At 38.4% G+C, this 15,917-nt stretch overlaps 2 protein-coding genes across 3 annotated transcripts; one reads left to right on the forward strand and one right to left on the reverse strand.

Moving 5' to 3' along the window:
* Nucleotides 1-4,352: 4,352 nt before the first annotated feature.
* On the forward strand, nt 4,353-7,625 carry psmc3ip (PSMC3 interacting protein). The gene is made up of 8 exons (XM_023289971.3): nt 4,353-4,546; nt 5,064-5,164; nt 5,532-5,621; nt 5,710-5,821; nt 6,011-6,156; nt 6,270-6,323; nt 6,795-6,854; nt 6,932-7,625. The coding sequence occupies exons 1-8, from the start codon at nt 4,528-4,530 to the stop codon at nt 6,986-6,988; spliced, it is 639 nt and encodes a 212-aa protein (XP_023145739.1). The 5' UTR covers nt 4,353-4,527; the 3' UTR covers nt 6,989-7,625.
* A 299-nt stretch (nt 7,626-7,924) lies between these two features.
* Nucleotides 7,925-15,413, reverse strand: mlx (MAX dimerization protein MLX). 2 transcript variants are annotated; one of them, XM_023289969.3, is made up of 8 exons: nt 15,302-15,413; nt 12,661-12,700; nt 12,399-12,488; nt 11,462-11,571; nt 11,231-11,333; nt 10,540-10,639; nt 9,904-10,105; nt 7,925-9,790 (listed from the first exon to the last, which is right to left on the reverse strand). In XM_023289969.3, the coding sequence occupies exons 1-8, from the start codon at nt 15,338-15,340 to the stop codon at nt 9,734-9,736; spliced, it is 741 nt and encodes a 246-aa protein (XP_023145737.1). In that variant the 5' UTR covers nt 15,341-15,413; the 3' UTR covers nt 7,925-9,733. The 2 variants fall into 2 exon arrangements, with proteins under 2 accessions (XP_023145737.1, XP_023145738.1); XM_023289970.3 differs by having other exon boundaries at nt 12,661-12,697; nt 15,302-15,396.
* Between the last annotated feature and the right edge of the window lie 504 nt (nt 15,414-15,917).

The raw sequence follows: 15,917 nt of genomic DNA on the forward strand, positions 1-15,917 counted from the left end.
TTGAAATGTTCAGAAAGGAAAACAGGAAACCCATTGGTAGTTTTAGTTTAGGGTGCTACTGCGATGTGTTTTTGGGCTTGAAGAGGTGAACAGGAAGAGGTTTTTTTTGTATTGATTATGTTTTACTTTGTTCCTGGTTGGAATGCCCATCAATGTCAACATGAAGTTCACTTTGAGTTCTGTTTATTTATTTTTATTTTACTAACACCCATTTGCTTTTAACCCCCTCACATGTTGTGTTGTTGTAAACTTCCTCTTTCAAATAAATACTCGTCTAACCCTCTGGAAACCAGCGTTTGGACTGTTTTTGTGTTGCTCCTCACCTACTTCAGACAGCCGGGAAAAAACAACGTTTTGTGGACCAAAGGCTATACTATGACGTTTTTAGAGCGACACACTATACTATGACGTTTCAAGAGCGACATGCTATACTATGACGTTTTAAGAGCGACATGCTATACTATGATGTTTTTTGGGCGACATGCTATATTATGATGTTTTTTGGATGACATGCTATACTCTGACATTTTTTGGACAACATGCTATGCTATGACGTTTTTAGAGCAACATGCTATACTATGACATTTTTAGAGCGACATGCTATATGATGACGTTTTTTTGGACAACATGCTATACAATGATGTCTTTAGAGCGACATGGTATACGTAGACATTTTTTGGACGATATGCTATACAATGACATTTGTTGAGCGACATGGTAAACTATGACGTTTTTAGAGCGACATGCTACACTATGACATTTTTAGACCAAAGGCTATACTTTGACGTTTTTTGGACGACATGCTATACTGTGACAATTTTAAAGAGACATACTATACTATGATGTTGTTTGGACGACATGCTATACTATGATTTTTTTTGGACAACATGCTACGCTGTGACATTTTTTGGACCAAAGGCTATACAATGACATTTTTAGAGCGACATGCTATACAATGACATTTTTTGAGCGACATGCTAAACAATGACGTTTTTTGAGTGACATGCTATACTATGACGTTTTTAGGTCAAAGGCTATGTAATGACATTTTTAGAGCGACATGCTATACAATGACGTTTTTTGAGTGATATGCTATACTATGACGTTTGTTGGACCAAAAGCTATACTATGACGTTTTTAGAGTGACATGCTATACTATGACAATTTTAGAGTGACATGCTATACTATTATGTTTTTTGGGTGACATGCTATACTATGACGTTTTTAGAGCGACATGCTATACTATAATGTTTTTAGAGCGACATGCTATACCATGATGTTTTCTGGATGACATACTAAGCTATGATGTTTTTTGGACCAAAGGATATACTGTTTTTAGAGCAATAAGCTATACCATGATGTTTTTTGGACGACATGCTATGTTATGACGTGTTTCGGGTGACATGCTATACTATGACGTTTTTAGAGCAACATGCTATACTATGACATTTTTTGGACCAAAGGCCATACTATGACGTTTTTAGAGCGACATGCTATACTATGATATTTGTTGGGGGACACTCTATCCTATAGGCTTTTTAAATTGACATATTACTATGACTTTTTTTTCTTTCAGTTTTTTTTCGTTTTTAGCAACATACAAGAATTTGAACAGTTTTAAAAATTACTATACTTTTACTTGTGCAATGAAATATTATTCTATGGCATTTTTTAGACGACATATACTCTGATGTTTTCTTGAAAAACATACTATTTTGACAATATACTGCACTATGACATTTTTTGAACCACATATCATACATGACAATTTTAGACAACATCCTATCATTTTGCACTTTTTGAACCACATAATAATCAGTTGGGTTTTTTTGCCGACATGCTATACTATGAACTACAGGCCAGACTATGTTATTCTTGAAAAGTATACTATACTTTGACATCTTCTGAACTACATCCTATACTATGGCATTATACACAGAGTGCTTTGGTTACATGTTGATTTATAATCTAGATTTTTTTCTGTTTTGTTTTTTGACGGGATCACCACAGACCTGACCGTGAACACCGTTGACACCCACCCGAGGGAGACGCTGCCTAAGATCTCAAGGCTGCTTGGTCGTGGTCTTTCTTGCCCTGCTCCAGAACGCCTTCATCAACTACGTCTTCTTTTGAAGAGGCCCTCAGATGCTGCAATCTCTGACCTTAAGGAGCAACTGCTACTTTCACTCTGTAATGAGACGGTGGTTATTTTAAAGACCCAGCTCCTGTTGGCTTTGAAAGAAAGTTTAATACCCATCAAAATGAAACTACAGACAGTTAAATCTGAGCTGTCGGTCAGTATTTCAAACATCAAGTCCGACCCGGCTGCCCTAAAGCACGCTGTGGGTGAAAAATCCACATCACCGAAGACATCGTCACACTCCAAAGCAGAGCACCTGTCTGCTGAACTTTTAAAAGTGGACTATAAATGTGAAGAATGTGAGCAGCAGCAGACTGTGAGCAGCGGAACAGATGTGATCAGAAAGAAGTCATTTTCTTTTTTATTTTCTTTCTGGTTGACTTGATGCTGTCAGATGCAGATGTTGGAGCTGATTCTGATCTTTCAGGATAAAAAGCTGCTTTTCCTTCACAGACTTCAGGAAATTATTCTCTCAGGTTTTCTCTGCTATTTATATTTTTATTATCTGGGATTATTTCATTATTTCTTTATTGTAAAAATAACGTTTGAGGTATAAAGACTCATTTAGTTATTTTAATCCTGAAATCTTTGATGTAGCAGAACTAAACTTCCATTTTCCTTCTTGTACTTCTGATACTAGAACTAAACGTATCTTCAACACGGATCATCTGCTTTTAATGAATCAGCAGCAACATCACAACAATAAATGAGATGATTTTCAACAAATTCATGAAACTGATGTCATTTAAAACTATCAGTCTGTTTTAGTGTCAAATTAAAGCTGATTACTGACAACTAGAACATTAACGTTACTGTTTTAATCACATTTAAGTTTCCTGAACGTTACATTAATGTCAACCAGCCACAGTTTTATGAACTTAATGAACCACATTACAGGAACACAACACACTTCAGCTGTTTACATGAAACTCAACACATTAGCTTGATGCTACGTTAGCTTTAATCAGGCTACGACTGAGCAGCTAGCTCGGTTAGCATCGCTAATATTAAAGCTAATATTTACTATGCTAACTTTCTTCTCTGGTCAACACACACTGAAACAAACTCCACCAACATCTGGAGTGCATGGCACACATTATATCTGACACTAAAGCTGCATATAAAGTGCATTAAAAGCGGCACTGATACGAAAATAAACATTTACTTACAGAACTATTAGAGTCCTTTCAGTGTCTGCTGGTAGAATCAGCCGAAGGTAGAAAACTGGTTAAAACAAGCCAACGGGCAGGAAAACCGTGGAAAATGTTCTGCTGCTCCACCGATAAATAAACCAACAGTTATTATATCAGAATTAATCCAAACGAGGAGAGTAGAGTCTCTGCTGCCTCCTCCATAGAACCTGTCAATCATTCCAGACCGGACAGTCAATCAAGTAGTCCCGCCCCCTGGCTTCGCAACACTTTAACGCTCTATAAAAAAAATCAATATTGATTTATTTTAGGATCGGCTACCTGATCTCTCATTTTGACCATGAAAACTCACGAAAAAAAAATTATGTACAGTCTATGCACCGTACTCTGTTTGGCTCTACACTTGCTGGTGACCATTTCCGGTCTCAGAAAATGAAAAAACGGACCTTTTTTTCGTTTCTGTCTCTTACTGATTTTACTTTCTTGTTCTTCTAAATATAAAACGAAAATCAAAGCATTTAAAAAAAAAAAAATCGTATATCTCTTTTTGATCATGAAAAGGAAAAACGCCTTGTATTTCAATTTTAATTTTTGTATTTTAAAACGAAAATCAAATAACCACTCGTTTTTTGTTTTTCAATACCCGTTTCAGAACGGAAAATCCAATTACCAGATCCGTACACGGACCCCCACCTGGGCACATTTCTCCTAATCTAACTTAAGCCAATGCAGGTTCTTTTAATATAAATAAACTCTTTGATTTCGTATGTTTTGCTGTTGCGATGAAGATCATGCTTGATTTATTGTTTCTCTATTCATATGCAATCCAAAACAGATCATTGAAAGCTTGCATTGTCCTAAATAATGCTACAGGGATCATTGACAGTACGACAGGGATGGACCATGAATGGACCTGCTCTGAGATCAGCCAAAATGACAGAGCTCTCACTAGGATCCTCTTTCGCGACACTGCCGAAGACATAACAGTTGTACAAAGCCAGACTCAAAAATAAATATTCATTATATGAGACAAATAAGCGTTGCTGAAGACACTGTCAATAAGTAGTCGACTGAAAGTTTTTGGGACAAAATCCAGCAAGAAAACCACATATTTGAGAGCAAAAGACGGACTTCTACTGGAGGACGCATCGTATTCATAAACGATCTTTTCCCCGTGACGCTTCTTTTGCGCGAAACTCAAGCAGGAAAGCTAAAGTTCAGGTGGACTAGTTAGAAATGAGTAAAAAAGACAACGGTGAGTGAAGAGTTGTGTTTATGTTTGAATGTTTTCGGCTGTAGTCAGCTACATGGGGTGTCAGAACGGAACAAAATATGCTTGTTAGATGTCACTGATTAGTTAAAAAGTTTAGCGAAAATGCTATATGTATGCTAATGCTAGCTACCTATATATATGGCATATTGATATGCTAATGTTAGCTTAGCCCGGCGATTTATTGTGAAGTTCCTCCATAGACGCCCACGTTTACACAATGACACATTTGTTTTAAGCATCCACGTCGTAAATACATCGTATGTGTTCGATATTCCATATAATAGGATCTAAATGTGTTGTTTAGGGAGGAAATTGTCTCGGAAAAGCGAAGAACAAAGAGAAATTAAGATACCATCTAGGAAAACAACTCAAGTAATATCAGAAATGGCATAAAAGTCTATGTGTGATTTTTTTTAGCAGTGTTTCAGGTCTATTAAGTGTAATATAGGAACTTTAGGTACAAGCTGTTATGATCGGACTACCTTGCTGTCATTCACAGGAGCGTCAGTCATCCTTGCCTACCTGAATGAGAAAAACCGACCTTACAGTGCTCAGGATGTCTTCTGCAATTTACAAAAGCAGCATGGGTTGGGCAAAACGGTGAGAATGTGATGTGTATCAATACATGAGTAGATTTTGTTTGAAAATTTAGGGGAACACAATTTGTGAGTGTCTAACAATTTGTCGTTTATTTTTATGCACCAGTTTGGGCCTTTTTTTGCATCAGTTTGTTTCAGAAATTATTCTTGGAAAGGTAAAACCAAGATTCCGGCAGTAAGGGTGTCACTCATTCTGTATGCCTTTCAAATATTTATTTACCAGTAGATTAACTTTACAAGGCATGTTTTTTACTTGTTCTAAATATTGAGGGAGTCACATCTCCTGCATCCTCACTGAAATCTAAGTGCATCCATCCATGAAGTGCTTCTCTGGCAAATATTTATTGATTGCACATTTTCTCCACCAGGCCGTGGTCAAAGCCATGGAGCTGCTGGCTCTGGAGGGTAAGATAAAGGAGAAAACTTACGGCAAGCAGAAGATTTATTTTGCCGATCAGGTTAGTCCGTTCACCTGGAATGTTGCCCTGCTCTGCACATGAATATATGCAACCATAATCTGACTGCTGCTGCTAATCTCTCCCTCAGGCTCAGTTCAAAGATGTGAACGATGCAGACCTGAAAGCAATGGACTCTCAGATCTCAGAGCTCAGTGCAGAGGTGCAGTCGCTCACTCAGACCTGCAGACAGCTCGATGCAGGTGAAGTATACTGCTGATCTCTGCAAGCTGGTACTATTTGTTTCTGAGAGCACAGTTGTAGGCCATAGCATGTTGCAGTTTGATACGGTACATGGTTTGCATTAGACTTGTCCACACTCTTGTTTTTGTTGTGCTGCATTTCTTTGAAGGAGGATGTTGTGTAACCATGTGTGAAATCTGTAATAACAGAGCTGAAGGAGCTGAACAGCTCCCTCACTACAGAGGAAATGGTGTCCGAGATCCAAGAGCTAAAAACAGAATGTTCTGGATACAGAGCGCGTCTGGAGAAGATAAAGTCTGCAACGAATCACGTCACACCAGAAGAAAAAGAAAAGGTGTGGATCTATGTTTTCTTCTGACAGCAAACCACCTATTGTGAATATACTACTGTTGGTGTTTGTCTCCATTTCCAGCACAGTGAGGTTTTTGTTAATATTCTAATTTACAGGTTTACAAAGAGCGAGATGTTTACGTCAAAGAGTGGAGAAAGAGGAAGAGACTGGTAATGCATGTTTTTACTAAAGCACATGTTGAAATTACACAGATGAGTAACAAATTAAATGAAATGCCTCAACCCTTGGTTCTAAGAATCATATGCTATGGCCCTCAGTCACCAGATCTTAACCAAATTGGGAGATTGTTACTAGAGAAAGAAATGAGGGACTATCTTTTGGAAGAATGGTGTTCATCCCCCAGTAGACTTCCAGAAATTTGGAGAATCAATGCCAAGGTGCATTGAGGTGTTTTGGCTATATGTGGCAGTCCACCTTTTCCATGTTGATTTTTCCAATAGTTTGTCATCCATCTGGAGCTCCTCTAAAGCCAGATGTTTAATATGTATTATGTTACTGTGATACAATAAAAGCACCACATGGAAAAGTAATTAAGGGGTTTTATACACACCCATGATCATACTGCTATGACTTAAAGGTTCAAGTTGTTCTGAAAATGTGTTGTGCTTTGTCTCCGTCAGGCTTCAGACATGATAAATGCAATCCTGGAGGGATATCCAAAGAGCAAAAAGGAGTTCCTGGTGAGTTGAAGAAGCTAATAAAATGTTTCAAAACCTAAAGTTCCTGCCATCACCGACTGTGTTTTGCTTCCTTGCAGGATGAAGCTGGAGTGGAGACTGATGAGGACTGCAAGGTGGCCGTTCCAAGTACTTGAATGAGAAAACGCAGCTGTCTCATCAATGTAAGCCTGTGTGGTAGCTTAGAAAACAGGTTACAATCAGAGCAGTCCGAGCCATAACATACACTTTATTTAAGGCCTTTCTTTTGAATGAACAGTACACATTTAATAGATCTTGAATTGAAGTAGCATTTTAACTTAAGGTATATATATATATACATATATATATATATATATATATATATATATATATATATATATATATATATATATATATATATATATATATATACACACAAAAAAAGCCCTTTTGCTTGTGAACGTTAAGTCACATCATTTGACAGCACTAATGGATGCTTGTAATTTCATAGTCAAAACTGATTTTTCACTTTTTTGAAGCCATTAAACCAATGCGGAGCTTACAGTGTAAATATCAAGAGCTATACGTTAAAGCTTTAAGAGCTACACATTCTTTGTTGTTATTGTACATCCATGTTACTGTAAATGTTTTTGAAATGACAAATTAACCACAATGTATAAAGCCTGGTTATAGGTGAATAATATGGTTGTAATTAACTGTCCCATTCTCTCCTTTTTATCATCGTTGTAGTTTTGTTTGCCCAGTTATTAAATGTTCATAAAAGTATCTTCTGATGTTGAAGCTCAACAATAATTTCACAACTCTTGTCGTTCTCAATTATCTTCAAATATAAACAGTTTTACACGTTTGACTAAACAATTCTACACCATTGCAAACTACAGCCTCATTAATTAATACACATCTAAATTGCAACCCAGTATAAATCAATGCTCAACATTATCTTTGTAAAAGCAGTTTTTGGCTCAGCTATTGCACTGCATTACATTCTACAAGTATAAAATGTAATATTAATGAAAATATTGTACTTGTAGCAACAAGACAAGAATTTAAGTTGCTTGAGAAAAGAATCCTCAAAAAACAACACAAAAACCTACAATCTGAAACTTTAATCAAAATAAACACATACTTAACATTTTTATTATATAATATATATACAAGATGGGCAACAAATTAAAATTCTGAGTAAGGTGTTGGGCCACCATGTGCCACCAGAACAGCTTCAAAGTGCCTTGGCATTATTTTTCAAGTCTCTGGAACGCTAGTGGAGGTATGAAACACCATCCTATAAAAAGATATTCCCTTTATTTGGTGTTTTGATGATGGTGGTGGAGAGCGCTATCTTACACTTCAATCCAAAATCTGACATACATGTTCAATTGTGGCGCAAAGACCATAGCATATGAATGCCATCATTTTCAAACTCATCAAAGCATTCAGTGACCCCTTGTGCCCTATGGATGGGGCATGATCACCCCCATCCAGACAGAAAGGTTTCATCATAGGATAAAAAATAATCACTCAGAATAACTTTGCATTGATTTGAACCCAAACCATGCCAGCAAAATGACCCCAAACCACCACACCTGCACTGTTCTCTTGGCATACACATAAAATAACGAATGACTCAACTGAGAATTTCTCACTTTTCTGTAGCCCAGTGCACCATTCATTTCTCTCAAATGTGCTTTTATCTTTGTAAAGAGCCGTTTATGCATTGCAACCCTACAATAATATCCCTATGAAATTTTTAATGGACTTTCCTTGCTGACAATCTGATCACAACCTGGGCTAATGTTTTCAGTCACCCTTTCACACTGCACTGGTCATCAAATGTGCTCGTCTAGACTCCTTATAGATCTAAAATACAGATGTCACTGTTCCTTTTAAACCAGTGTGTGCATTCATTATGACTGAAGCTCCTGCCATCCCTGCCACAATGAACCCTACTTCAAAGTCATGTCTGCCCAATCCCAATATCCACGTTGCCTTTGGGATTGGGCCTTAGATCTTTTCCTCTTGCCATCTTGATTCAAAGTCTAAATCAACTGGGCCTGTTCATGCTTTTTCTACATCGCAGAGCATGACTGGATTTTAACTGCGACGCTCACACAAAATAATGAGATCTTACTGCTGCATGTCACGCTTGAGATGCCAGCGTCTTTGCCTGCTTGTCACTGCTGCATTTATATAAACCTTATACTCAGCCACAATAACGGTAGTTATGAAACACTGTATAGCTGATGCTTGTTATTGTGTGGTAGCATAGTGGTGGAATATCTTCTACTAGCTGCTAAGGTTCAGGAGTGACTGAATGTTTGTGCACTGAGGTTGAGAGGAGCCCTTTAGTTCAACATTAGGCTACAAATGCTTTGCTGAATGTGACAGAAGAGAGGATGTAGACTTATGAGTTTTCTGTCACCGCTCTCTTTATGTCCATTAGTTAAACAGACGGGCAGCAGAAGCAACAGTGAGATTACGATACTGACTTGCCGCAGAAGGGCAACTCTTGGTAATCCAAGTAGATGCACATGACAGCATTCGGCCTGCCTGTTGCATTAAATTGTCAATTTAACTGACTTCTTTACTCTTGTGTTTTCCCTGAAGAATAACAGTCACATGAAGCTGAGACACTTAGCTATCTATGTACAGCTGCATATGTACACTTACAATCAAAAAGAGATCATCAAATGATCCTAACTGCTTAATGCAATGCTGCCTTTCATCTCTGAACATACCATGTGATGAGGTAATCCAATTACAGCCAAGGAGTCACTGATGAGTTGAAGTGAGTGTAAATACTGTGGCATGGCCTGAGGCTGATTGATGTTTTTTACTCCACACTGAGAGGCCAGAGTAAACCCAAAGTCAATTTCTGGGAGTTAACCTGAGGTTTCCCTCGATCAATAAAGCTGACCGTTGAGCTGCCGGAGCACTCCAACGACAAACTCTCGCAGCGTCTAGGAAAGAACAGAAGCAGCACAAAATAGTTACCTCGGCAATAACAAGGCAGGGCTTAACGTAACAACAATGCCTGATGTGCTGTCCACAATCCATCAAAAATGCACCTTACCTGTGGCTTACAGTGCTCCTCAATCCAGCTGAAAACACAGGCAGACAGTTCCTGAAAGCTGCTCATTGAAACAGAGTTACTGAAAGACTGGAACAGGGAGTCCATGATGCTCTGAAAGATGTTGAACTTGACCTGGTCAGACACCTGGTCCTCTCCCTGCTGGGGGTTGTTCTGGTGGGCCTTCACTATGTGCTCATAGTTTCTATTTGGAGAGACAAACATGTTTACTGTCATTACACAATTTAAATATTGTCTCTTTCATAAACAAATAATTCATTTCCAGAATTCTTTACTAGGATGAATTGGTTTGCATTAAAAATCCTAACACTGCACTTAAAGTTTCTATATGTGGATGATAGTTCTTTGCATTTTTACTTTAAATCTGATATTGCCTACACACTCTGTCAGGGTTGCCATCAAAGCATTTCTGACTCAACAGTTTTCTCTCATTGTCCACGATCAGCATTTCTTTAAAAATGTTCTTCTCTTCATCTGTCTGGATACAGAACATTCATGACTGCGGAATGAAAACAAAGCAAGTATCTTTACAGGGTTTGGGGAAGTCTTAGTTTGCAAAAATGTAGGTCTAATGGAAAAAGTAGCTTGGCAGGGAAAGTTTGAACCAGACTATCTCACGTTTTCATGATCTTAAGTGCCATCACTTCTTTCCTCAGGACGGAAACATCCTCCTCTTGCTTCTTCTTCTCTTTATGAAGAAAATGGATGTAGTCAATCGCTAAAAAAGAAAGAATGAATGCAACATTTTTTCAGAGCCCAGATTTAAGTAAATTGTGGAAAGTTAAATATCTATATAAGGAAGTTGTCCATTAAACACCATCTGTTATAGATCGAAAATCTGCTGCTTCCTCTTTTTTCTCATAAAAAAGCCCCAGCAGGAGTAGACACATCTGTTCTGCATTATATTTTTGCCCTACATTTTCTTTACTGTTTAATCACATCATGTGAGACTATCTGTGAAAAGGAGCTGAAAGTATAATAAAATGAAGCTGAAAAGAGCAATAAAACCATAATCCTTCCAGTTTTAAAAACAAGTTTAACCACTTAAATGCACATCACTTACAAAATTTTACTAACATGGACAGGTTTTGAGGTCAAATGATGAATTTTTTAGATTCTACATATTTATCAGCTCCACCGTGGCTGGCTTCAGGGGATTAAACAATGTGCCAAGGGATTTATGCCTGTATAAACATGAAAATTTGCACTCCCACCTTAACTTTAAAGTTGTTGAACACCTAAGGTAATCTTTACAAGTAGCCAGAGTATTAAACTATGCTGTCCAAAGGTTATGTTGAAGACACCTTACTTTTCTGCAGTATAGTGGCCTTGCTGATCTTCTGTGCTCCCACTGCGAATTCAGATTGCTGCTGGCAGGTCGGTACAATTGATTGGAGGTCATCATATCCTTTCTAATGTTAACAAATGAGCCATTAGCAACTACTAAAAAAAGAAGACACCTTTAAAACTTTAGAAAGTGTGTTGCTCATCTGAGGTACGTCACACAGCTACATCCTTTTGCAGTGTAGAGTAGCTTTACCTTGATGGCATCCCTACGCTTTTGCTCTGCTTGTGTGTGGGCCTGTCGCCGTCGATCCTTCTTATAGTCCTTATATGATGTCTCGTGCCTGTAGTCACTGTCTTCATCGTCTATTTAGGAACACAGGGAGACTCAACATGACATATCATACTGGCAGAGCATCTGTTTGCTCACTGACAAAATTAACAATGTAGCTTGTTTTTAACATAGTGGGGATTAATCAATTTTTACTAACTGGCCTGAAACCAGAATACATTACAAATCAAAAGATTACCTAGAAGATATATTTATATGATTTGGAACTCTGGAATCATCCCTATCTTGACTTTGTCCCGACTTACAAATGAAGTCAAGAGTGACATACTGTTCCATCTTGGTGGAGAAGTTAATTCATTCTTCAGTCAAGTAAAAATAATGACTTTAGACTTTAAAAATTGTTGACAGAATTTAAACAAAACTAAAAAAATGTGGAACACTTCTGAACCCAGTGAGTTTGATTAAACATGTAATTATCAAGTATATATTTTAATTTTTCTAAGTGTTTGAAAGTCCCTTCTTTGACATTTTTTTCACTTACATGCTCCTCTACTGGGCCAGACCAATTAAGTATCACGACTGGCACAGAAAAAGATAGCAAAATGCAACACAGCAACCAGGGGTGGAAATGACAAATTACAATTACTCCTATTACAAAAACACTGCTGAAATACCTGTACCTTTCTGAGTTTTTTTCTTTTTTTTAATGTATGCATTTCATTTTCATTTTGAGGTATTTTAAATTTAAATTTAGGTTGAACATGAAGAAAATCCTTGGGAAACAAAAGCAAAAAGCAAACATTTCTATTACAATTTAAACATTTTACACACATGCACACACGTACGCAAGTCTCTTAAAACTGTCGGCGAGCTCAAGTCCCCTCCATTACAGACACAGTACCTGTATTTGGAACTGAAGAAGCACTTGTTGAGCCAATGCTATTGGCCCTGGACACGACGGTACCCTTTCGGGCATTTTCAGCAAAGAAACCTAATGAACAAGACAGCAGTCATCAAACCTTTTTTAACAACAAGACCGAAAATAAATTGATATACATCTAATATCAACTGTATAATCATAGAGACCAGAGAGGTCGCTGTCACATGGCCTTAACATAAAATAATGTGACAAAAGCCAAAATATGTACGGATTGAATACTCACTGGGGTCAAAGCCACTGTCGCTGAAAGCACCGTCTGTCTGCTGAGCCATCACCACGCAGCAGATGATGGAAAGAGGACAAATAGAGGTTGAGAGGCTGGGATAACAAGGGGGAAATTTGCCTGCCCTATATACACTACCAGTCACAAGTTTGGACACACCTTCTCATTTAATAGTTTTTCTTTATTTTCATGACTATTTACAATGTAGATTCTCACTGAAGCGTCAAAACTATAAATGAGCACATGTGGAAATATGTACTAAACAAGCAATTGTGAAATAACTCTAAATATGTTTTATATTTTAGATTCTTGAAAGTAGCCACCATTTACATTGATTACTGCTTTTCAGACTCTTGGCATTCTCTCCATGAGCTTCATGAGGTAGTCTCCTGAAATGGTTTTCGGGTATGCCTTGTCTAGGTTAATTTGTGGAATTTCTTGCCTTCTGAATGGGGTTAGGACCATCGGTTGTGTTGTGCAGAAATCTGGTTGGTACACAGTTGACAGCCCTATTTGTCAACTGTTAGAATCCATATTATGACAAGAACTAATCAGCTAAGTAAAGAGAAACAACAGTCCATCATTACTTTAAGACTGAAGGTCAGTCTGTCCAGAAAATTGCAAAAACTTTGACTGGATCCCGAAGTGCAGTCGCAAAAAGCATCAAGTACGACGACAAAACTGACTCACATGAGGACCGCACCAGGAAAGGAAGAGTAAGAGTCACCTCTGGTGCTGAGGATTAGGGTTGCTTCTAAGTTCATCCGAATCGCCAGCCTCAGAAATCGCAAGTTAACAGCACCTCAGATTAGAGCCCAGATAAATGCCACACAGAGTTCTAGTAGCAGACACATCTCTACATCAACTGTTCAGAGGAGACTGAACCAATCAGGCCTTTATGGTCAAATAGCTGCTAAGATTTGAGCTCTTTGGTTGCATCCGCCGTGTCTTTGTGCGATGCAGAAAAGGTGAACAGATGGTCTCTACATGCATGGTTCCCACCATGAAGCATGGAGGAGGTGGTGTGATGGTGTGGGGTGCTTTGCTGGTGACACTGTTGGGGATTTATTCAAAATTGAAGGCACACTGAACCAGCATAGCTACCTGTCCTGTTGAAAAATAAATGATGGTCCAACTAAACACAAACCAGATGAGATGGCATGTTGTCTATGGCGCCAAACACACCGCTAGGCTGTGTAAGGGCTATCTGACCAAGAAAGACAGTGATGGAGTGCTGCATCAGATGACCTGGCCTCCACAGTCACCTGACCTAAACCCAATCCAGTTGGTTTGGGATGAGATGGACCACAGAGTGAAGGCAAAAGGGCCAACAAGTGCTCAGGATCTCTGGGAACTCCTTTCAAGACTGTTGGAAAACCATTTCAGGTGACTACCTCATGAAGCTCATCAAGCTCATTTTGAAGAATCTAAAATATAAAACATGTTTTGACTTATTTCACAATTTCTTGTTTACTACATAATTCCATAATTGCCTTCAGTGAGAATCCATCTCCACCGGCGGACAATTTAGAGTTACCAGTTAACCTCAGCATGTTTTTGGACTGTGGGAGGAAGCCGGAGTACCCGGAGAAAACACACGCATGCACAAGGAGAACATACCATGCAGACATAACTCCATGCAGAAAAGAGGGGACGTGGAGCGAGGATCTTCTAGCTGCAAGGCAAAAGTGCTAATCCCCTTCGGTGACAATCTACAATGTAAATAGTCATGAAAATAAAGAAAACCCCATTAAATGAGAAGGTGCGTCCAAACTTTTTACTGGTAGTGTATGCTGACAAAAGACCAATGACAGGGCTGTTTAAACCCCCACTGAGCATTGTCCTGATTTGCTCAATTTAAGTATACAAGAGGTTAAAAGCTGCAACAAATAAGTACCTCAATCACAAATCTGCTGTTTGATCTAGGGCACCACAGCACAATAGCTACTTAAATTTGTGGTTCCCAAAGCTGGTGCCAGTCTTTCCAGTGATTTCAGTGAGAAAAAAAAATCAAAAATGTGTAAATAGATTAAATTTAAAAAACTGCTATCTCCACCTACTATCATAATAAAAGGAGAACTGATATAAACAGCCTGATTTAGGGGTCCCCGGCATGACCACAATTGGGAGCTGTCATTTTAATGACATATCACAGGGGTGTTAATTTACATGACCAAGTATGAGACAACTGCTTTGCCATTAATAACAGCTAGAATTTTGTCTAACAAGGCAAAGTGGGCACAGTCATTTCTTAAACACAAATATGTCATTTTCTGCGGCTAGACTGTTCAATTAAGCACTTACTTAAAACGAGGAAATAACAACAGCAATGAGTGAAGTCCTTTGTGAGGGTGAATATGTATTTTATAACAAATAAACCAATTTGAGGAACACGACTTGCCCCTTCAGGAGGCTTTGTTTACCCAACTAGCTAGCTAGCACACGGCTACAGTTTTCGAACGTTTCCAGACGTCAGCAAGCTAACGTTAGCTAGCTGTGAAGCTAACAAAGCCCCGTTCTCACATTAGAACAACTTTAACGTTTAAACCGCACGGTGTTTGTCACGTATCACTGCTGTCACACACCACAGGTACAAGCGAATTTAGCAAAAAGTAGAAGCTGACAAATACGATTAACTTACTTTCCAGTGGTCCTCAGGAGACATTGTCGGGTCCGTCATTTTGGAACGCAAAATAACTAATAGCGCTGTTGCCTTCAGGTACTTCACGTAAACACCTACTTCAGAACACTGTCCAAATACAAAAAATAATTACGATCTCTCACAGATCCAGCTGCATCGAAGTAAAAGCGTCAGTAATTCTTATACCCTCAAAATAATACCTCGAAGCCACAAGAAACATAAAAGCCACCTCAACAGAACTAATTCGTGTAAACTTTGATCCAAGCGTTATAAGTTACTGAAGCAGCTGAGAGTCATAGTGTTTGTTTGTATAAATATTTAAGACTTTTTTGCTACCTGAGTCACGTCCGCTATGCTCATTTAAAAGATCTTGAACACTGATGTCGAGGATGGTAAGTTTCAATATCCGGGAGACCTTGAATGCATCGCTGCTACATGCAGTACTTTCCTTCAAACACAGAGAGGTGCTGTTTGACAGTTCTTCTCACATTAAGTCTACCTTTACCTGACTGATAAAAACAATCTGCAATCAGGTGAAGGGAAAATACCAAAACATCTGTAACCCCAGGCCTAAGCTAAGATGGCTGCAGGAGAATGAAAAGCTGCAGTGCAGAGA

Source organism: Amphiprion ocellaris, chromosome 19 (genome assembly GCF_022539595.1).
Source record: "Amphiprion ocellaris isolate individual 3 ecotype Okinawa chromosome 19, ASM2253959v1, whole genome shotgun sequence".
In the NCBI taxonomy this organism is placed as follows: domain Eukaryota; kingdom Metazoa; phylum Chordata; class Actinopteri; family Pomacentridae; genus Amphiprion; species Amphiprion ocellaris.

Excerpts from the sequence above, each read along its gene's own strand:
- psmc3ip (XM_023289971.3), top strand. Across the intron at positions 5,165-5,531 it reads AGCATGGGTTGGGCAAAACG|GCCGTGGTCAAAGCCATGGA; the intron begins GTGAGAATGTGA and ends TTTCTCCACCAG. Across the intron at positions 6,324-6,794 it reads GGAGAAAGAGGAAGAGACTG|GCTTCAGACATGATAAATGC; the intron begins GTAATGCATGTT and ends TGTCTCCGTCAG.
- mlx (XM_023289969.3), bottom strand. The coding sequence starts at position 15,340 with ATGACGGACCCGACAATGTCTCCTGAGGACCACTGGAAA. Across the intron at positions 11,572-12,398 it reads TTCTTCAGTTCCAAATACAG|ACGATGAAGACAGTGACTAC; the intron begins GTACTGTGTCTG and ends GTTCCTAAATAG. Across the intron at positions 11,334-11,461 it reads AGCGTAGGGATGCCATCAAG|AAAGGATATGATGACCTCCA; the intron begins GTAAAGCTACTC and ends TGTTAACATTAG.